General features: G+C 33.9%; 1 protein-coding gene across 1 annotated transcript in view; it reads right to left on the minus strand.

The window, feature by feature from the left end:
• Positions 1-18,849, minus strand: part of LOC132556123 (5'-AMP-activated protein kinase subunit gamma-1-like) — a 78,304-nt gene extending 59,455 nt beyond the window's left edge. The window contains exons 1-4 of the mRNA XM_060220509.1: positions 18,587-18,849; positions 14,295-14,660; positions 11,639-12,199; positions 11,019-11,049 (exon numbers count right to left, since the gene is read on the minus strand). Of these exons, the coding sequence (XP_060076492.1) occupies positions 11,019-11,049; positions 11,639-12,199; positions 14,295-14,432 (730 nt within the window). The 5' untranslated portion in view covers positions 14,433-14,660; positions 18,587-18,849. The remainder of the gene's footprint in view (positions 1-11,018; positions 11,050-11,638; positions 12,200-14,294; positions 14,661-18,586) is intronic.
• Between the last annotated feature and the right edge of the window lie 6,342 nt (positions 18,850-25,191).

The following is a 25,191-nucleotide window of genomic DNA, read 5'->3' on the forward strand; positions in this document are numbered from 1 at the left end:
TCAAATTTTCATGATACTTACTTCTAATCAGAAAATGTGAAACAAGTCTTATAACCAGGCAATGATTATCATATGGTCATTTGGTTCAAAGTATAAAAATAATGAGTACATTGTTCACAGAGAAACACATTTCTAATTAATTTAACATACATCACAATGTAGTTTTAGAATATTTACCGAAAAAGATTATGGTTTAAGGAAACATAATCAAAATAATATAGAAATGATATGTAATAAAACCAATTAAAAAGTAACAAAACAATTAGTTACTCATTATCATTACTCAAAAGTGACTGTGAAGTTATAATTTAGAGTAGATATCATGTGACAAATATCTTTAATAGCAACTCTCATATCATCACCATCAGAAGTAAAACAATTTTCTCCACTGGCAGCATTAAACATCTCCTGTATAGTTGTCCATTTACCATCTGGACTAGGAGAACTTGTGAACATGTGGACGTTAAAATCACTGCTTCATGTAACATATCATGTTGTGAGGCCATCAGAACAAGACATGTGTTTCTTCTGGCCCTCATATATAATTACTTAATTAGATAAAAGTTTTCACTGGTTTGATATATACTATTGAATTGTGTTGTGATTTCTAAATGAATATATCATATTCAAAGAGTGCCTTGGTACATCACCTATATATACACACTTTATCAGACAGCTAGATCAATACTTTTATCACTGAAATGACCGTTTCAACTTTGTGTCCAATAATGACCGACTTGGAGAGCAGGTGTCCTTGACCGATTACTTAAACCTGGCTGGTGTGACAAGGAAAATGGTCACTTTCTAGCTCTGTCTGGGATCAACACCACATCCTTGTGTTTATATCAGGAACTAGTATACAGACAAGTTCCTGTCTGTCAAATGTTTCACATAAAAAGAAATGCTGTGAATTTGTTTATGTTTAACCTTATTTATAGTTGACAGTTGAATAGAAAATTGAAGCTTTAAGCATATACTAACATATATACAAGAATCTTCTGTTACAATTTCTTACAAATTCCATACCATGATGCAAAAATCTTGTTTTATAAAGCCTGACTACGAGGGTTTTCGTCAGGTACTCCGGGTTCTCTCACAAGTAATGCCAGTTATGTGAATGGTTCATTTGGGCCAACAAGAGTGATAAGTTAATTGTGAGTAATTAATGTGAAACAAATAAAACTCTTTTTTTATTTAATTAGTAACAAGTATAAATATGGGTTCCATGTACTCTGACAAGTATTCCTTAATGTATACAATCAAAGGTTTTAACAATTACTCATTAGTATCCTTTCATAAATGAAATTAATACAGCAGGAGTAGTCTCCCTTTTCTATGTAAAAGAGTAATTGATAATCGCACAAGAAACCCTTTAGGAACATAAAAAAATTGTCCTCTTATGCAAACAAATTAAAGGTTTAGCTTTGGGGTAACATGTGATTTTGTGTTAACAGCAAACATGTTTTACTATATTAAGACTCCTGTACAGACATGTAAGTCAATTAAAAGGATAGATCCCAATATACTGGCATTATCAGGTATCTCTGTATCACTACTGGCTATACCCCGACATACTGAAAATCGGGGTGATTTAGACTGATGAACACATATGTTATAATCAGACCAGATACACTGAGATGTGGAATTAGTGTGGATCAGTGTCTCAATGACATGAAGAAATTGTAATCATTATCTATAAGCTGCTGCAGTGTCTTCCCCCAATAATCAATAATGGTGATACTCTGAGCTTTATAGACTGAAGTCAGTGTGTCAATGGACTTCTGTTTATGATTTAACTAGAAATTATCACTTCAATGATTGTGAATATATGGTAGCATAATTGTGCTCTCTAGTTAGTTCTGGTCACATTTTACTTTCTCACAATTTTTGAAAAACTTACTGTTGTGACAAGTCTTACTATTTTTCTTCAAGATGGTGACTTTAAAATTTAATTGCATGCCTAACTTATGATCACATCTGTAGCGTAGTTTATACGAAATTGATTCCCCTTCACCCAAGTAAGTTTCAGACTGAACTGGAACAACACTGAGTTATTCCTACAGAAGAATTTTCTCTATTTTCCCTACTGCACCCCACCCCTCCCAGTCCAGGGACCAAATTTGCTGGACAATATCCTGCAATTCCTGAAGAACAAGATAGATTTAAGATTTAAAGAAATCAATAGAGTTTCCGCCATTATGCCCCATCTTTCCATCCCAGTGGGCAGAGACCCATTGTTTATACAAAACTGATTAACCTCACCCAAGCATGCATCTCACAATATTTGAACAATAACCTACTATTCCTAAAGAACAAGACAGATTTTAGATTAAAAGAAACTGATAGGTTTTTTCTGATTATGCCGCACCCATCCTGTCCCAGGGGGAAACATGCTTCAGACCAAATTTGGACAATATCCTGCAATTCCTGACAAACAAGATAGATTTTAAAGACATTGATAGATTTTTCCCATTGGGCCCTGTCTCCTATTTTTACTTTCCACAATCTGCTCATTCATTTAAAAATACTAGTAGCAATATATAGGAAATGTTGACAGATGCCTGATGATGGATGCCGTGGTATCCCAATTGCTCACTTGGCCCTTTGAGGCCAGGCGAGCTAAAAATTGCAATTATTGCTCCAATGCCCAACTCAAATGCCAATGAGCACAATCACATCTTTACTGCTTAACTAATGTCAATGAGCACAATCACATCTTTAATGCCTAACTAATGTCAATGAGCACAATCACATCTTTAATGCCTAACTAATGTCAATGAGCACAATCACATCTTTAATGCCTAACTAATGTCAATGAGCACAATCACATCTTTAATGCCTAACTAATGTCAATGAGCACAATCACATCTTTAATGCCTAACTAATGTCAATGAGCACAATCACATCTTTAATGCCTAACTAATGTCAATGAGCACAATCACATCTTTACTGCTTAACTAATGTCAATGAGCACAATTACATATTTACTGCCTAACTAATGTCAATGAGCACAATCACAGCTTTACTGCCTAACTAATGTCAATGAGCACAATCACATCTTTACTGCCTAACTAATGTCAATGAGCACAATCACATCTTTACTGCCTAACTAATGTCAATGAGCACAATCACAGTTTTCCTGCCTTACTAATGTCAAGGATCATAACCACAGCTTTACTGCCAAGCTATAGTCAAGTTAACTTTACTGCCTAACTAATGTCAATGATCGATATAAGTCCCCAGCTCAAATTCAGGAATGGGCTAATTGACAAGACTATGAAATAGCATTAGTCTACTTTTTTACTGAACAGCAATTTATATGAGTTGGCTTATAATGAGGCATGGACTTATTGCTTATAAATGCAGTGTATATTGTTACTAAATATAGAATGATAAAATCTAACCTGGCTACATCAGTATAATAGAGTAAGTACCATGGAGCTGAACAACATATGTCTACAAATTAGTTTAAAAGAAATCAGTTATAAAACTGCTGAAAGGGATCCCTTGGAAACATCAACATTATGAAAACGAGGGGCAGTAACTCTTCCATATACAAGGAATTTAACTGCCATTCAGGAAATACAATTTCTAGTCATGATGATTAAGCCTATCAAGTTGGAAAAAGATCTTGGAAAATTGTGGAAGGTGATCTCTGGACAAATAACTGGTTTATGATAGATTGACAATGCCATTCCATAATACATTCTGTAAAAAATTTTGACAGGCACAATAAGTCCCCATAGCCTCAGAATGGACATTGTATCACTATTATATCATTAATCTGCTTATGTATTGATTTTTAGTCTCAGCTTTTGCCTATATCGGTATGTTACTGTTGTTTATCACTTGTGAGACCCAGTATCCAATGGGTCAAGCTCTAATATACAATGAATGAAAACCAATCATATAAGACATTTACAAAATCCTAGGAAAGAACAATTGAATATTTCTCATAACTGCATTCTATTTAATGTGCCCGATTCATCAGAAACATGGTTTGGACAATTATTGAAATGAAGTTCCATGCGAATGGGCAAGTTGTCGCAAAAGATTGTATCAAAATATCACAGTCAATGGATGACTAAGTCCTCAGAATAATTACCGGAAAGTCAACCAACTCATTACAGTGTACAATAGCCACGGTACACTGAGTTGACACAAACATTCAGTAGCCTATACTTTCTAGAATTGATGAATAATGGATGTCCATTTCTATGAATGAGAATGTTCAAATTATCACTCTCAAAGAAGGAGTCCCCTTTACAGAAGAATGCTTTTCAATGCATGTGATTTTCTCATTTCATTGTGTTTTGGATGTGATTGTCAAGGCTGACATCAACAGAATATAAAATTAGTGTGAGGATGATATTTTTGAACAAAATGTATAATTAGTTTGAAAAGATCTATTAACAGTATATGTATAACAAGGGTGAGCATGATATTAACAGTATATGTATAACAAGTGTGAGCATGATATTAACAGTATATATAAAACAAGTGTGAGCATGATATTACCAGTATATGTATAACAAGCATAAGGATGATATCAACAGTATATGTATAACAGGCATAAGGATGATATTAACAGTATGTGTATAACAGGCATAAGGATGATATTAACAGTATATGTATAACACGCATGAGCATGGTATCAACATTATATATAAAACAAGTGTGAGCATGATATTACCAGTATATGTATAGCAAGTGTGAGCATGATATTAACAGTATATGTATAGCAAGTGTGAGCATGATATTAACAGTATATGTATAGCAAGTGTGAGCATGATATTACCAGTATATGTATAGCAAGTGTGAGCATGATATTAACAGTATATGTATAGCAAGTGTGAGCATGATATTAACAGTATATGTATAGCAAGTGTGAGCATGATATTAACAGTATATGTATAGCAAGTGTGAGCATGATATTAACAGTATATGTATAACAAGTGTGAGCATGATATTAACAGTATGTACATAGAGAGTAAGCATGATATTAACAGCATATGTATAACAAGGGTGAGCATGATATAAACAGTATATGTATAACAAGTGTGAGCATGATATTAACAGTATGTACATAGAGAGTAAGCATGATATTAACAGCATATGTATTACAAGGGTGAGCATGATATTAACAGTATATGTATAGCAAGTGTGAGCATGATATTGACAGTATATGTATAGCAAGTGTGAGCATGATATTAACAGTATATGTATAGCAAGTGTGAGCATGATATTAACAGCATATGTATTACAAGGGTGAGCATGATATAAACAGTATATGTATAACAAGTGTGAGCATGATATTAACAGTATGTATAACAAACATGAGGATGATATTAACAGATGATATAAACAGTATATGTATAACAAGTGTGAGCATGATATTAACAGTAAATGTATAACAAGGGTGAGCATGATATTAACATTATATGTATAACAAGTGTGAGCATGATATTAACAGTATGTATAACAAGCAGGAGGATGATATTAACAGTATATGTATAACAAGTGTTAGCATTATATTAACAGTATATGTATAACAAGTATGAGGCTTAATTAAGACATTTTTGCTTTTACTCAAAGATATTATCTAGCACATGTATATGAGGGAAGGTAGTTAAGAGATGTACACTGAGGAATAAATGGTCAGATCATATTTTCACATCGTACAAGACTTCTACTTCTACAGAGGGTCTTTATACAGCAAACTTCAGAGGGTGTTTTAGCCCAACTGTTCTAAGGTGTACAGGGAACTGTCTGCCAGTCATTATACATTCAAGGTCACTTCACTGAATAACATCAAAACTTCACTCTGTGTAACATGGCCTGGGAAAAAGAAGGTAGAAGTGTAGATGGATATGGTAGACCACAAAGTGTAATTACCACAGCAACTGATGCCTGTTTACTTCAGAGGTACAGCCATTAGATTAGTAGTGTACCTAACATGCAGTAGACCTGGAGATGTTTTCTATACAATATAGCTAACTACAATAAATCATAAAGTCATACTAGACAGACATAATGTTAACTAGGATGTTATATACTCCATATAGCTAACTACAATAAATCATAACGTCATACTAGACAGACATAATGTTAACTAGGATGTTATATACTCCATATAGCTAACTACAATAAATCATAACGTCATACTAGACAGACATAATGTTAACTAGGATGTTATATACTCCATATAGCTAACTACAATTAATCATAACGTCATACTAGACAGACATAATGTTAACTAGGATGTATTCTACTTCGTATAGCTAACCACTCAAGCTTCGTAAGATTGACCAGCAGGAGTTGGGGAAAAAATGACTCATTCACTTCTTAATTGCTTGACAAATGAAAATTTCTATGTTTTCTAAAAATTCTGTTGTTCAAAGGTATCAAAATAAAAATAGTGATATTTACTGTTTGAAATTAATTGGACAATGACCCCTACACAGGCCTGATTCTGCCCTATAAACAGGATTGATACAGAGTACAAGTCAGAACTAACCTTATTGTAGCTCCTAACAATTAATTGTTGTGATACCTGTGTCATGTACCACAGAAATCAATTGTTAGATCAGTTGGATCACCAGTGCTCTAGCTTGTTCTCAGATGTCTGATCTAGTCTCCTGATGGTTGCGCGGCAGCCACAATACAAAGATAAGGGGTACGGAAGAAACAAGCATGGATAAATTAACCGAGTTTCTTTTTTAACAACTGTGACCATCTAAGCTCCTTTTTTCAGTGAAAGGAGAGGAAAAGATCAGTTTAATGCATCAGGTTACAATTTGGACATATAAACACTTAAGGGAAGAGAGAAAAAAGGCTTTTACAAAGACAGGTAGTCTTTATATGGAGGTTCAAATAATATGTATTGTACAAAATTAAGACAGAAAAACTGTGACTATCATCAATAGATATTCATGACATACAAGTGGCATTTATAGAAAGCTATTTAATATAAAGGTGACCTTCATACACAATATCTGTTCTACACATCTGACCTTTATAGACAGGTAATCTGATATGCAGGTGACCTTCACAAACAATATTTATTTATAGACGTGACTTATAAAATATGTATTTGCTACATCATCTTTTATACAGTGGTAGCCTTTAAGTACAGGTATTTGTTATACACAAGTGCACTTTATGGACAGTTATTTCTTACACAGGAGTGGCTATTATGTAACATCATTTATTATAAAGAGGTGACCTCTACAGATAGTTATTTGTTTCCCAGGGTGGCCTTTATATACAGGTATTTATTCTATACAGATGACCTTTATAGACAGTTCTTTGTTAGCCAGGGTGGCCTTTACATACAAGTATTTATTCTATACAGATGACGTTTATAGACAGTTCTTAGTTAGCCAGGGGTGGCCTTTACATACAGGTATTTATTCTATACAGATGACCTTTATAGACAGTTCTTTGTTGCCCCAGGGGTGGCCTAGATATACAGGTATTTGTTATATATAGGTGACCTTTACAGACAGTTCTTTGTTACCCAAGGGTGGCCTTTACATACAGGTATTTGTTATATATAGGTGACCTTTACAGACAGTTCTTTGTTACCCAAGGGTGGCCTTTACATACAGGTATTTGTTATATATAGGTGACCTTTACAGACAGTTCTTTGTTACCCAAGAGTGGCCTTTACATACAGGTATTTATTCTATACAGTTGACCTTTATAGACAGTTCTTTGTTAGCCAGGTTGGCCTTTACCTACAGGTATTTATTCTATACATATGACCTTTATAGACAGTTCTTTGTTGCCCCAGGGGGTGGCCTTGATATACAGGTATTTGTTATATATAGGTGACCTTTACAGACCTTTTGTTACCCAAGGGTGGCCTTTACATACAGGTATTTAGTTATATACAGGTGGTTATTAATAGACACTCACTTGTTATATGCAGATGGGTTATATTACAGGTTTAAGTTGGAGAGTGCATTTAGATACAATTTATCTCCTTTCATACAGAGATCCACATGATATAAGATAGTGCTCACAGTATCTTATCTGGCTTGTCCAAGTAAACCAACTTTATGATTTAACAGACATGCTTTTGTGAAATTTAGTGTATTATATTTTTCTGTTGATAACTGTTCCAGTCAAAGTAAAATATAACTGATACTTGAATTCAATTCACAACTTACGTTCTTAAGGAGTGGTGTAAGAAAATAGGAAGGAAGGACGATAACACACCAATACAACACAGAAGGCTATACAAACTTAACCACATGTTAAACATTGATGTGTAAATTATGGTGAAATACAAAACCTACTGTTTACCTGACATTGACAAGTTTACCCCAGGTCATTATCATCATAGATTAGATATTGTACCAACACAGACACTGCAACACTTAAAAGCTAGACCAGAATGTTTCTAAAATCTAAGAGATATTATAATGAAGGCAGAATTGTTTAACTATTCGTCTCTTTATCGACTAATAAATAATAAAGCATGTTTCGTTTTCCACCTGGTGTATCACCAACATATATTTAATTTATCACTTAATTGACCATGATAGTTTTCATAAGCTGACCTCTGAATGCTAATTAATTAGCTCTCTAAATACAAAAGCAAAGGTTTGCTTATTGTAGATCTCAGACAAAGTCAGAAAAATATCTACAATTGGTATGTCATTCTTAATTTTAATTGGTTAGATTACTGAATTCATCAGTACAGGTATGTGTGAATATTCTGTGTCATATGAATTTCACATAGTGGGTATTCTGTCTCGTATGAATTTCACACATACCATATCAAAATGACGCATACTATACAAAGCCTACAACAGATGTTACGTAATGTTGAAGAGATGACAAATTTCAACCATATATAAACCAAACGCACTCATACTGACATCTTGTGGATGAAAAACCACTGATGTTTAGACACAAATCTTGCAGACAAAAAACAAGCTATGGAGACACACTGTATGTACCAGTCAAATCTGTAGTATCAAATATACATTGTACATCATGTCACATACTCTCAGTCATATAACAACAGAGTATTCAAAATCAACATCAGAAATCAGATTGGGACCTATAAGCTCTATACAGTAGTCCGGATTGTATAAACACCTGTGTGTAAGTGTATATACATAATTATACGTCAAACATACAAACCTGATCCTAAACCATCCTCCATGGAATCGTCACACTTTTTGCTGGAGCTTTTCTCCATTTTCATATCAATGGACGGCTTCTTAGATCGAGCCCCTATTGTAGATTTCTCCGCCCCCAGTGTGAACGAATGTTTAAGGTTTAAATAGAAAATCACTCAAAATTGCCAAGGGGAACCTAATCCAGATGAGGGAAGGTTTGTTTTCATTCACAATGCAAGCGGTAGTAAGTGAACACAATTCTAAAAATAGACTCTCAAATGATGCAAGTCAAAGGGTACACACCCCCCGAATTTTCTATACACACACCATCTCCCACAATTCACACATCACTTCCTGTTTTGTTTCTGAATATTCTTGGATTTCCTTGACTATATTTCTAAATATAGACTTCCAAAATGATGCAAGCTTGTAGCATCACACCTATCTACAGCCACTGTATCACTTCAATCCTGAATTCCACCACACTTGATGTCGTTGCTATGGCAATAGCAGAGATTTAACTTGTTTGTCCTTGCCTCTGCTATATAAGGAAGTGATATAGGAGTTAGCTGTTTTCCTATAGTCACAGTTGACTGGTATGCCCTGACAGTTCTATAACCAAGGGTCAACAGCATGCTGATCAATACACTTTAAGTCTGTACAATATGTGTGGGCGCTGTGTCATACTGTGTGTTACAGGAGATTTGTGTGCAATCATGATGTGTGACACATACGTTTGACATTGTACATGTGTATATCAGTGATGTGTGACACGTACATCTTGACATGTATAAATCTGACACATAGGCCTGGTATATTTGATGTTTCAGTACAAGTGTAATTCAGGATTGGTTTTTGACAATAAATTAAACTTGGCAGGTTTGTGACATCACATGATTATAACTTGATATATATAATTATTTTTCTGCAAAATCAAATTTTCAGTAGAAATTCTAGGTTGATACAGGATTAGTACATCACAGTAATCAATGAACATGATGAAAATCATGTTAACCTTTCTTTAAGCACATTAGAAGGTGTTTTTAAAGCCCATGGTGAGGTGTTTTAAAAGTCTATAGGAAGGATTTATGAAAGCATTTTTAAAGATGTTTTCAAACCCTATATGGGTAGTGCTTTCAAAGCTGATTTGAAGATACCCAGTTTCAAAGTCCCAAACTATAGTGTTTTCAAAGCTTATTTGAAGGCATTTGCAAAGGAAATTGGAAGGTGTTTTTCGAAGCATATTGGAATATAGCTTGAAAGCCTTTTCACTTGGGGAAGAATCCTCGAACAATTAATATCAATGATCTGTGACACTGATTCTCTCAGTCCTGATCATCCCTAAAGACAACCAATCTGACACTTGCATGCAATCTCCAGTGAAATTTTGTTCATGACGTCGTTTGGTTAATACGATCAATAACCCAAGTAAATCAACAGACTGATTTTCAAGTACATTCAGACAGATTTTTTAAAACCTAAAATTGCCATCAATTTCAAACCAATTATACCATCTAATGATTTATTGCGTAATGTAATGGTAGGGACAATTTTTTATATGAAATCTTGGATAGTGTCATAGATAAATTTGCAATACAAGATATCTGCCCTATTCTGGCATCCATATTGTGTAAGGTGTAATTTCTGATACAGCTGTCTCAAAATCATTTTAAGTACAGACATACACAGGAAAATGTCAGGTGTCTCAAAGTCTATCAGGATGAAGGCTAGAAAACCTTCAAGACAAATGTGGAGAGTATGCTAGCCCACTTACCTGTAAATAAAATTTTGCACTTCAGACAATATATTTTTTTTTCATAGCAACTGACTTCATGAACACAAGACATCAAGGGTGTATGAAAAAACTTCGACAATCGTACTTACGTAAAGGTGAATGAGGCGGGCTGATACTTCGCTGAAACATTATATTGGATAAAAATTACATGGCTGTTACAACTACTATAGTCTAAGGGAGATAACTCTCTAAACATCAATCTTGTAAATTCGTTTTAATCTCTTGGTTTTTTTTTCAAGATTTCAAAATTGTACTCATATCAATGAAAATTAAGGAAATAACTGCATAAGTAATCAAAAAGGCTTGTTATATCGTTGGTGAAGCCTGTAATTTAATCTCCAAATAGAATTCTAGTTTTTTGTATGTTGGAAAGATGGGGCTACACTATTTTCTTCCTGTGTGGCCCACTTTACCTCTTTATTGATTCAGGATAGTCGTCTAGAATTTCTTAGAGAACGTAAGAACATTTCTTGTATCAAAACATAAAAATTAAGGCACTAAGGTAATACGGAGACATCAAAGGTAACATGTTTATTACCCATTTTGATCAAACCTTAAAATGAAAAAGATGTTGTGTCAATAGATATAGAACTGGTAAAATATTTTGAAATGTAAATATGGAAGATCATAAGCGATTGCTATTTGAACCCTGAATTTTCTTGAAATTCAAATGTGACTTGAGGGAGAGAGAGAGAAAAAAAAGACTCACCTGGTGGACTAGTGGTCTCCTTGGGGATTTTGTTTTAGAATCTGAATTTGAACGAGCACGATATCTATTCAACACAAAATCGGCTGGACTCGAGGCATGCCGAGTCCGACCATCATTTGGGACCATCAATTGGTTCTCAAGAATCTGCCCCATGGGCGTACTGGCCCCCTGAGGTTTAGGTCCATGCTCATTCATCCTTGCATTCATTAAAGAATCCCTTAATTGGGATTCATCCATAGAATGGTCCATCTTATTTGCAGCTGAGGTAGTACTGTGCTTTTTCCCTGGTTTTTTAACACCTGACAAATCTGATTTAGACCGAGGTCTAAACTGATCAAAGAAATTTTTCACTTTTGAAGTAGCACTATGACTCCCAGATGGAGAATTTCCTTTACTTTCCTTGAAGTCGTCCCCTGATTTATTCCGCTGACGGGCTTTCCCTGAGAAAAGGCCTCTAAGACCTGTTGAGCCTGCCCGTGGACGAAATTCACCATCAGGGAAATCATTTGCCACATCCCGAACATCTGGCTCCAGGAGAGGCATAGCAAAAGCACTTAAATCCTGAAAATATATATGAAAAAACAATCCATGAATTTCATCCTACCTTTATAAAATGTCATTGTGTACATACATCATTGTAAATGGGAATCTGCACAAACACTTATTGTAAAGTATTCAGTAACTCGCTGGTATGGCAAAAATGCAGTGTAGGTTTATTAATCTTCAATAATTCACTTGGTTTTTTTTCTCTAATATTGATCAGCTAAAGACCACTCCTACAAGTAAAGCTAATATCTACACAAATAGATAATGAACTATGGTAAAGGACTTGTTATTTGTTTCTTTATTTTTTATTATAAAATCAAATCACCTGGAAAACCAAATATCACAACACTTATCTATAGTTTTTATGGAATGATCCATTCAAACATCTACAGTAGCCAGGTAAACAACAACATCTGTCATCATTTACACCAAATGACACTGGGACTCGTAACTCATCATTACTTCACCCAAATTTACTATGCAATCACTTTTCCCAAATTTACTACCCCATCAATTTTCCCAACTTCTCTACCACATTGTTTTACTCAAATTTATTAACTTATTGTTTTATCAAACTTTATTAAACCTATCATTTCACCCAACTTTTCTACCAAATTATTTTACTCAAATTTATTAACATTGTTTTACCCAAATTTATTAAACCCATCACTTTACTATCACATCTTTACCCCACTTGATCAAAACCATCATTTTATTCCACTTTACACACCACATCACTTCACCGAATTCATACCCTTTCTTTATTTCTCTCCTCTTTTTATTTTGGATGTTACACATTCTGAGAAAGTTTCTGAGAATTCGCCACTCCTACATCTGTCATTAAGTACAGGTGAATATGCCTGATTATATCCTTTTCAAGCCCAGCTGTTGTGTGCCAGAATGACACTAGACAGAGTTAAACAAAGATATTACAGGCTCTTTGTGACAGATGATGTAAATATGAGACACTGCACCCTAGTGTTAGCACTGCTGTGCTCAAAGACCTCATCAGCAGCCCATTCCTTTCAAGTCTCGGTATGTTATTCAACCTGTTGCACTGAGCATCCTCCCACTCACATCCTCCTCTCAGGTCTAACCTCCCCGCTTCTATAGGATACATGCTGTTCAAACACAGGTGCAATCCTAATACTTCAAGATCAGGTTCCACTTAAAGTCTTAAAAATATCTTTTAAGAATCATTGTGCCAATAATTTTTTTCTCTTTCTAATTTTTAAAAGACTTTTAAAGTTGTTATTGAATTCAATAATCAAAACCTACCAAAAGTTTAACGACAAGCACCTGAAGACACAACAATACCAAACCACTTTTCTTATCCCAAGTGTTTGAATATTCTAGAGCCTTCTTTAAATTGTCCTAAAGTGATTTGTTCATTAGAGATGAGATATATATAGATACCTAGCATACCTTTGGGTTGTTTTCGATATGTAAACAAGCTCAACATTGGGACTATCTTCCATTTCCAAAAATTTTACAATCTTGTTTGAAACATGAACTCAGTAAGGCTATATGCTACATCATACAGATAATTACATTTGTATAGAAGTGTCAAGAATGAAGAAATTTCTTGATTGTCAGATAAAATAAAGGGGGATAACTCAATGAAAACTGAACTTTACATGGAAATTCTTCAGTACAGAAGATTTCCTAGACTTAACCGTAGCAAGTGTATTAAAGGTATGTACAACAATACCTTTTCAATTCAACACTCTAAGCCAAACCTGGATTTTGTCAACTGAATTCAATCAATACTTGAAAAAATATCCTGAAATTGCATATTCATGAAATGGAATAACTCTAATTATCTTATCTTTCAATAATTTGAATGACAGGTAAGATTTTGATATCTAATCACATCCACTAAGTAAGAATTGACAGGTACAGATGAGGTACAACACTCCATCATTTATTGCTGATCATTCATAAAGTGAAATTAATCACCAATCACGATTTTTTCACCTAATTAATCCCCACCTGTATCATTCTTTAAAAACATCAAACATTGGTATGTCTATGTAAATTGATAATTTCTGGTACAGTACCTTAGATTTATATTGTTTTATATAACTTCCCTTACAAATATAAAGTTTACCTCAGCCTTTTTCATTGGCTGTTGTTTCGAAGTCTGTTCCTGAATCCATGACTTCTCCAGTTGCGATTTCAAACAGTACACATATAAATTTGTCATTTTTTCTGTTTCATAAATTCCTTCAGGATCAACCAAGACCATTCAAAAGCATCAACTATGTTTTGTAATCATTTGCTGTGTCCCAGTAAATCCATGTCTGAACCAAGAGAGGAAGAAGCACATTTATCGTGGTCCCAAATTTTGGTTATTTCCAGCTGTGCCACACATTTATTATGCAAGCACTAATGCCAGAAGTCTGCTCACAAGTAAAATGCATTTCATAATGTCAGACTTTTAACCATGAAAAAATGTCAAATCTTTAGAGATATCCTGAAAATAAAAACAGAATGTATTTATCTTCCATGAGAAACAGATTGCTTTTTCCTGTATACCTCCACATATTTCTTTTCTTCTTAAAAAAAGAAAACTATAAAGAATACAGATAGCATCCTTATACTCGTGTATCCCTTTATATCTGTGCAGCTCCTGTGGCACATACGAAATGTAAAAAAAAACACCCACTGAAGATGGACACATATGAATGTAAAATAAACACAATATTCACCTAATGCCCTTCTGTGATATATATTTTCAGACATATGTAAAAATATTATCTACCATGGAACATTATAGAAAGCTTACATACATATCCTGACACAAACCTTGCCACGCCAACTCAAATACATACTTATCATACCTGCCCACAAGCTGTACAACATGTACAACTGATATTAATGTGACAAAAGGCTTAATCAGTCAAAACAGCCTGGCTAGGCAAATTATTTTTTGCAAACATAAGCATCAAGCTATCTTTATCATTTGCTTATTAATTATTTACGTAAACTATTTAAACACTGAAAATTAACCATATATAAATAAAACTTGCAAATTTTGACTTCATTTTTGTTTTCAAAAAAAGTTGCTATGAAATATTGTTATGAAAACTGTAATTGCCCAAATTCATTACTGTTGTCATATCGTTGGCATGCAGATGCTGCTGCGATTTATAATTCAATTGAAAAATAAGATGGTATGATCCGAAAAACGAAAATTATGGAGGCAATTATGTACTTAAAAAAGAGAACTGAAGGCTGAAACAGATTGTACTAGGATTATATCTTCTGGCTACCATTCATAACACGACTAGTACAGCAACTGTTACTGTGCCAAGATTCCAGCAGAGAACTGGGTGAATGTTTATACCATAGAACACCGCAACAAATCAACAAGGGGATGAAGAATGAATTTATCCCGAGGCGGTCTAATTAGGAGGTGTAATGAAAATATAAGGAGAGCAGAGAGGAGGAGGAGGTGATATAATGTTCTAATGTGTGATTACTGACTGTTAAATACAAAACCATTTACCATACCACATATAGTAGCATAGTGTTTCCTCAACACTAGACCACCCTTGTATCATTACAGTATCATTAACAAGTGAAAATATCAAACTTGTAATATTCACACTTCTAAAACAACATATAGATAAAAAAAGAAAGAAAAGAAAAGTAATTTAGACTTTTCACAAAACAAAGCACATTTGCTGAAGTCAATATCCATAAGAAAACATCACTAAAGCCAACCACACAATTATATTTACAACAGTCTTCTTCAGCCAGACTTTCCATTAATCATCACCGTACAAAACAACGTAAATGCTAGACAGCTGTCCTAGGAAGAATTATTATACAGCAATCAACTTCTCTTAGCAACTCTATGTATCTCATCAATGCTGAATATGAAGCTCACAATAAATTTCTAAACAACAAATGGATTGTGCATTACGTAATAGAGTTGTCCAACAAGTAGAATTCAAATTCACCAACCTACGTGCAACACTACACGATAGTTTTAAGTAGAACTCACACTGAAGTATTAAGATAATCCACTACATATAAACACAGAGCAGAAAGTTCACTGAAGTATTTAGATAATCCACTACACATACAAACAGAGCAGAAAGTTCACTGAAGTATTAAGATAATCCACCACACATACACACAGAGTAGACAGTCCACTGAAGTATTAAGATACTATACTACACATACAGAGTAGACAGTCCACTGAAGTATTAAGATACTATACTACACACACAGAGTAGACAGTCCACTGAAGTATTAAGATACTATACTACACACACAGAGTAGACAGTCCACTGAAGTATTAAGATACTATACTACACATACAGAGTAGACAGTCCACTGAAGTATTAAGATAATATACTACACATAAACACAGAGCAGAAATTCACTGAAGTATTTAGATAATCCACTACACATACACACTGAGTAGATACTATACTACACACACAGAGTAGACAGTCCACTGAAGTATTACACACTACACACAAAGTTCACTGAAGTATTAAGATAATCCACCACACATAAACACAGAGTAGAAAGTTCACTGAAGTATTTAGATGTTCGACTTGTGTTAACACCAAATTGACAGCTCACTGAAGTATTTAGATAATCCACTATATGTTAACACCAACTCCACAGTTCACTAAAGTATTTAGATAATCCACTATATGTTAACACCAACTTGACAGCTCACTGAAGTATTTAGATAATCCACTATATGTAAACACCAACTTGACAGCTCACTGAAGTATTTAGATAATCCACTATATGTTAACACCAACTTGACAGCTCACTGAAGTATTTAGATAATCCACTATATGTAAACACCAACTCCACAGTTCACTGAAGTATTTAGATAATCCACTATATGTAAACACCAACTCAACAGTTCACTAAAGTATTTAGATAATCCACTATATGTTAACACCAACTCCACAGTTCACTGATGTATTTAGATAATCCACTATATGTTAACACCAACTTGACAGTTCACTGAAGTATTTAGATAATCCACTATATGTTAACACCAACTTGACAGCTCACTGAAGTATTTAGATAATCCACTATATGTAAACACCAACTCAACAGTTCACTAAAGTATTTAGATAATCCACTATATGTTAACACCAACTCCATAGTTCACTGAAGTATTTAGATAATCCACTATATGTTAACACCAACTCCACAGTTCACTGAAGTATTTAGATAATCCACTATATGTTAACACCAACTTGAAAGCTCTATGAAAGTTAACCTCAGCATCGTCATTGACTTGTTCATGCATCAGCGTTATATTTATAAGTACACAACCTAAAACAACTACACTACTTGAGTGTCGTTAACCTGTCAAGCGAAGATAATTGACCTCTAGGAATTTGACCAGTCCTTTATCACTCAAGCAATGACCTAAGGGTGAGGAGATTCTATACAATGATATTTTCAAAACAAAAACAACTGTCCTGGTGTGGATGTTTATAATGATATACTATCATTCTACAAAACAATTGGAATATGTGATATTTTCACATATCATCTGGGGTCATAGCTATAAAAAAGATGTCAGTTTCCCTGATTTTAATGTGATTATCAACACAATGACATTAAGATGACCAATATTTCCGTAAATGTGATATAAATGGATATATATATCTAATTTTGCAGAAAGTTGTTGAGATAAATGAACAATTTGTCACAAATTTCATTTAAAGAAAATGTGAGATGAAACTCTTCTGAAGACAACAGCAAAATGACAAGATTCAAAAGAAAAATAAATTCTGAAAAAAAAGGTTCAACTTTTTCAAAAATAAAATAGATGGTCAATATATTAGATTTACCAATTATTGAATCCATAATTAATCCATTTTTTAATTTCATTTTTTAATCACTCTACATTTTACTGATATTTTTCCCTACTGTCTGGTAAAGTCCTACAAAGTCAAGGGTAATAGAATGTTTTAAAGGCTCATCAAGGAAAAAGACATTATAATCATTATAATTAATTATTGTATAGTCAACCCAAAAATTCAAAACACAATTTAGAAACTTTTGAAAACTAATCAAAAGTAACAAAACACTAGGAGATTCTAGCCTTTTACAAGATTTGAGCAGGACATGATAGCCAATATCAAATTGACCTGATGAGATCAGGAGAAGTGGCGACACTGTTTCCCGTATAAAAAAATATTCAGAAATGAATTTAAAAGTATAAATTCCTCCTTCCTCTAGAATTTTTATAAAAATTGTAAATGCAATTTAATTTGTTTTTATAGTAATATAAGTATTTCCTGTTGGACTTATACAATTTTTTTAACTATCCAAACTTCCTCTCTCCTTCCAAACTTGCACTTGCACAGAAGAATGTAAACATCAGCCAAAATTTCTGACTCTAATTACTTAATCCTCAGAGATCAAATGTGACAGTTCCCAAACATCTCTCAACACTTCCAAAACATGGTTAAACACTTCAAGGCGTCAAACATAGTGTGTATCGGTTGAAATATTTCCGTCAAAACATGGAAACATGAAACGTCTGCCACAAACACAACAGACAGTGAAGACTGCTCATCAAGGCTCTGGAGTTGGAGAAAAACACCACATGCGAATCGTTCCATGTGTTTTGGGTTACACAAGAACAAAATCCAGCCCAGCTGTAGTTAAATGGTGCCAATTATCCTAAAATCTCATCCTGGGTGAGATTGTTGAACATGATCAGAAAACGAAACACACACAACAGAAACTGGTTACCTCTCCCCTAGTTTTACTGTAATACTTTGTTCCACACAGAAACTTAGATATTCTCCCAGTAATACGGAGTAATACTAACTCCAAACTTATTAGCAGCAGCACTGCTGGCAATGTATGTACCTGATGGGTGTCCAAAAACTTCATGTCTAGTGTCTATCAAGCATACAGTTAGTGAAGTCTTACATAGAGAGGTCTTTGAACTACTTATACATACTATTTATCATAGAAGCGATCAACTTTCAGACTCTTCAGAACGAAGAACTTCTTATATTTAATCGCAGAATGGATCAACTTTCAGACCATGAATCTATAACTTTTTTTTACATTTTACTGTCGTAAAATTATGTATTTGTAGTTCTTCCAAGACCTGACAAACATCTAGAATAATATAATATGAACACAGAACCTTGTCTTATATCACATCTATCTACCAAAGAAATGTTTGTTATCCAAAAACTCCTGAATACATCACACACCTGTATACATCACAAACCTGTATATAAACACCAGTGAGACACATGAATACATCACAAACTTAAAAACATTGGATGCCTGATAACCAAAAAATAAAAGAAGTGAATACCCTAGATACGTGGATAAGTTAGAAACCTGAATACACCAGAAACCTTCATAACAAGAGATCTTTATACTTCAGAGTCATCAATTCATGCTAGAAACTTAAAACACTGGAAATCTGTAAATCTCGACACCTTGATAATCCAGTTCACTAAAAACATCCAGGAAAAAATCTATCCTCTACAAATGTTCAGTTATATCCCAGCTTGCTCATTTCTGTTAGCATGTAGGTATAACTCTTTGTGTATATACGTGTATAAAAATGTTGTGTTCTCCAGAAAACAGTGCTATTTTCTCAAACTTATTAACATGCAGCATAAGAACCAAGAACCTAGCACAGCAACTTAATCTTGAATTACGTCATATAGTACATTACTTTACACATTTATAACATTTCCATTAATCATGTTGATGCACATTACATCTTCCACAGTTATCCAAACAGCACACAAAACATCTCAACTTCATTACATTGAGGTTTCTATAATCTTATGGAGATCCAGTGTGTATTAGTAACTTACAAAAGTACACATTTGTTTATTCAGCGTCAGACAACCAAAGCTGCTGACGTGTTTTAAGATATTTCTCAAGATATTTTTCAAGATATTTTTGGTACTGACAAATACAAGTATTGCAGGATCTGGAGTGAAAAAAATCCTGAAGGTTGTAATATCGTGTATAATATCACTGACTTCCCCCTCAGAGATTAACTTCAACTTGACAGTAGAAATACATACACTGTGCATCAGTGACAGAAATGTCATTTACACATTTACATGTTGTATTATACAACAGTTCAGTATGCATGTACTGTAAAAGCACAACTTTAACCTTCGATAGTAAGATTACCTCAGTCTGTCAAGGTATGTACAAGATACGTCTATATAAATATTATTATGTACAACTGACCTTGACCTTTAACCTTCAGCATTACATCATATAATTAGTCTTGAGCAGTAGATCACAGTGTAACACGTTAGGTACATCACATACACTTTATGTTGGTGGCCGTTATCTGTATGTATATATTATGACAACATTAATAAAATATAACCAATCTATCAGTTATCTGCCCTTGTTTTCTAGATCATGTTGATTACACAACAGTATGAACCATCATTTGTATACCTTTCTCACATCCTTTTCACCCCCTTGTAAATGAAACAAAAAATAGAATAAGGCAACACACAAATACCAGTAGTTTTTTAAGTCATTCTTTTGTGGAATCTGATAGTAGGGTAAAATATGAGAGTTTTAATACCTGTTAAAAAAGTTAAAAAAAAGTTCACTTGTGTTGGGAGTTTAATTCTGGTGATCGCTATATACATAGAATGGTTCTTATCACTGACCATTTGTACAAATCATGTTACTTCCACACCTGATAATTAATTCACTGCAAACTCGTGAATACAGGTAACTTATTTGTCAACAGGTGGAAGTCTGACATATGGTATGAATCGTGTTGATGACGCAGCATGACGTTAGTTATATGGAAAAACATGTCTGACAAATCTAAACATGATTAATAACGCTGTCCTTTTGTAAGGTCAACAGACGTTCAGGTTTAATAATGCTGAAGATTAAGATGATTTCACACTTCTCTATACAGGCAGTTTTGGATTTTGTATTACACCAACACTTTCTCATATATTTGTTTCTGTAGTGATTTTACCTCTATCTATCCCTACACATAGCTAAATATTAATCAGTCAAGATTTGAATCTAAAAAGCTGTTGTCCAATGAAATCTGAAACAATGTCATTTTATCCCAGTATAAAGAGTGTATTCGATCCTTAAATGGTACCTACATTTCATAAATTCAAGGTTGTGTTTTGCTGAAGGGTCAAATGATACCAAAATCAACAGCAATCCCAGTTGAAAATGTTTGATGAAATGTGATTCTGAGTGCAGGTGTTAACAGTCTATACCTTATGAAGATGTTGAAATGTCAGGTGCCATGCAGTCTACATGAAAGTCAAACCAAAACATTGATGGAATAAGGTTTTGACTTGATTCCAAGACATCAAGTAATAAACCAGCACTTATATTTTATGTTTACATCTGTAAATACCAGGACAGACATCAAATCAGTAGGGTCTTATTAAACTTTCTCCTACATGAGGAATTCTCACTTGGTATTCATGGCATTTGATCAGTAGGACTCAGATTAAACTTCTTGTACACGTGACTGGGAAATCTCACATGCTCTCCACAACATCAGATCAGCTGGGCTCATATTCATATTCTGGTGTATGAGACGGGGAAATTTCATATTTTGCTCATGGTATCTGATAAGCAGGACTCGCTTTAAACTTTTTTATATATAAGACAGAAAAAGCTCACAGGTTACACAGGGCCAAATTTTTCTGTCATGTCAAACGGCCTACTACCAAGGAATGTTATAATGAAAATGAAGTCATACTCATTATCTCTCTGATGTAAAGCCAAAAGTCAAATAGTTCATAAAGCTTGCATGAAATTTTAACATTATCTATGAGAAAAAAGAAACATATTGTCAGCATATATTCACAATCTATTCTATTCAGTACATTTTGGGCTGACACTGCATAGTGTCTCATTCACTAAGGAAAATTGACTACCACTACTAGGGAACCTAATTATACACACTAAACTGTTACCAAATACTAATTACACTTGACAGCGGATGTATGATTTAGTGCCCTGCCTGTGAGCATTTATTTGAATTATCAGTCTCGAACCTATTTATCTATTAAGTCTGAGGACTCCGATAAAAAAACATAATCAAGAAAGCAGCACTTCTTTTTAACAGGTGCTTTTAACAATCCACCTACAAATCTGCCTCAAGTTTTATATGTCTCTATATCACAGAGGTCATTATTTATTTGAATGCCTCTGCTAGGATTCAAACCCGGGACCTCCGGCATACTAATTTAACGCTCAACAAATTGAGCTAGATAAAGTTCTCTCTAACAGAGCGCTATATTGCGGCTAGCATTTACCATGGTTACAAACTCCCCCTGCAGGAAATAACTTATCCTCTACTTTCTGGGGGTTACAGGGATTCATGTGAAAGTAATGTGAAGTATTATTCCTGAGTCCCTACATGAGTGTCAGTGTAACAGAGGTCATTACTTATTTCAATGCCTCCACTAGGATTCAAACCCGGGACCTCTGGTGTACTAGTCTGACACTCAACTGATTGAGCTTAAGAGAAGTTCTCTCTAGCCAAGCAGCATAATGCAGCTAGTATTCATTCACCAGGGTTATATCTACATCAGTTATTTAATCATTATTCATTCCTATAAAGTTTTGTAAATTTTTACAAGGGATTTGTGTTTAACAATTTCCTGTACTGAATACAAACTTTCTGCTGGTCAAAATGAACTGTTTGTCAGATTCAGTAATCCAAACTTTATTGTCTCAAGTATGAATTTGATAATTCTTTCTTCAGAAAATCCACAGAAACATCATCCCGAAACAAACCACATGACATGTCACATCTCAAAACATTTAAAACATCCTCCTGTTGTTCATTTACATATTTAATATGTAAGATAATACTTAACATAATTAATATGTGCATTAATCTTATATTTCAGAATAACTGACTGCCATAAGCATTTGTTCTATACTTAACTAATAACAGATATTAAAACTTGACTAGTTAACAAGATTAGACAAATACAGTCATCTATTTACAGAGTATAAATATTATCATTATATACGTAAAAAACTTCTGATGAACTTTAATAACTTTTGACCACATTCTCCATCATCTAATGCCAAAAGGTTTGTTTTGACAGATCATTCAAGCATGTAGTCAGAAAACAAGAAGTAATGACATCTGACGACTTATCATTGTCACGGAGATACATAATCATTATTGTTTATACATATCATTTTCTGGAACAGGTGGCCTATGTACACCTTCTGAAGTCATAATGGTTTCTACGCACTACTACCAGAACAAATTGACCTAAATTCTTATTGGAACTGGTCACAAGGTCAGTCAAATTATTAGGATGCGTTGAAGCTCAGACCCAAACCACTATATTTTTGATGGCTATCATTTACTTGTGAAATATTTGTCTCATTTCATAAGGGAACTTTTTGTACATATCGGAAAGTCAGAAATGATTAATATATATCTGTGATATATCATATGTCCTTGGTACTTAGTAAAGATGTAGGAAATGAAGAAATCACTTAATTGTACTTAATTTGTGAGGAAGGTAGTTCTATAATATAAATCTCATGGCATCAATCCTGCAAACATTTTAAATAAAAATAATGGTATATTATTCAATGATGCCATTTATATTGTCATTACCTTTAACCCATAACAGTCACCTGACTATAAAGGCCTATATATGAAAGAGACAAAATAGGTCTAAAATAAATTACTCAACTACTCTACAGCTAAAAAATTTTCTGCGAACTTGAAATCATATTATTTCTACATGCACTAGATAATTGCCATTATTCCAGATGAATTGCTTGTTGAAAAAAACATACAGGCCCAATAACCTTGACCTTTCTGTTATTGAGAAAAAAATGAGTAAGTATTTCAACATAGCCCAGTCTCTCAACCCTTTGGAGTCAAATCCAAATTCTGAATTTAAGAAATGATGACCATACCCAAGGATGCATCAGACTAAATTTGGTTAAAATCCATCCAGGTATGAAAGAGGAGTAGGGTTTTAAAGAAAAAAATTACGATAACACATGGTGGATGACAATGGATGAAGCATGATGGAGGTTTTCAACACTCAAATAATGGAGGGGCTGTTATAGATCAGTGGCTTGGTAAAAAAACCTAAAAACCTCAGACAAATATCCAAAATGATTGGTTTGATAATAATAACTTGGGTGAGATTTGTACATTCAGGAACCTGGGATCATAGAGCTTCCTATGTTGTTGGTGTGTCTTTGGAGAGATAAGTTGTCTCTTTAGATAGCATTAAAATACCTCCTGCAAGTTGATATTTCTAAATCTGTCCAAGGACCACACCTGTCAGTATTTTACCTGTAATATATTTATCTGACATGACATATTGATCATTTATTAATTCTGTCTATTTAGCTATTTTTACATCATCTCTAGAACAGCATTATAACATAAGTCAAACAGTATTAGATTTTAGTCAGCAATACTTCATTCATGTACTGTTGTCAGGTCTATAATTACCCTGATCCTCTTTGTGTTTGAAATCAATGTAATTGTAATTTTGTGTATAAATACAATCACTGATTCAACTTGGATCAAACTATAGGCAAAGCTGTAAAATTGTGTTTATCTCGGCAATAATCTACATGTTTGTAATACGAAGAATGACAGATGAACAGACAGACAATCATAGTCACTATTTCTGTTGAGGAGTTATATCATTACTTTATATTACAAACAGTCCCTAGTGTGACTTTTCTGCAGGTTGGAATCATTACTGAGAACAAAGCAGGAACACACAATCTATGTAACCATTTCTGTTGAGCTATTTTTTCATTATCAAGAAATAAGGTGGGACAGACAGACACTATTGACTAAATGACTATTTCTGTTGAGCCGTTACATCCTTAGTGAGAATGAAGGATGAACAGACAATCTACATATCCATTTGTGTTAAGGTGTTGTACATCAGTATTGTAAACAGAGGATGAAAAGACAGATAATCTTAGTTATATTTTCTATCAAAGTG

Source organism: Ylistrum balloti, unplaced genomic scaffold (genome assembly GCF_031769215.1).
Source record: "Ylistrum balloti isolate Yb309-2 unplaced genomic scaffold, AGI_CSIRO_Ybal_v1 Utg370548, whole genome shotgun sequence".
Lineage (NCBI taxonomy): Eukaryota > Metazoa > Mollusca > Bivalvia > Pectinida > Pectinidae > Ylistrum > Ylistrum balloti.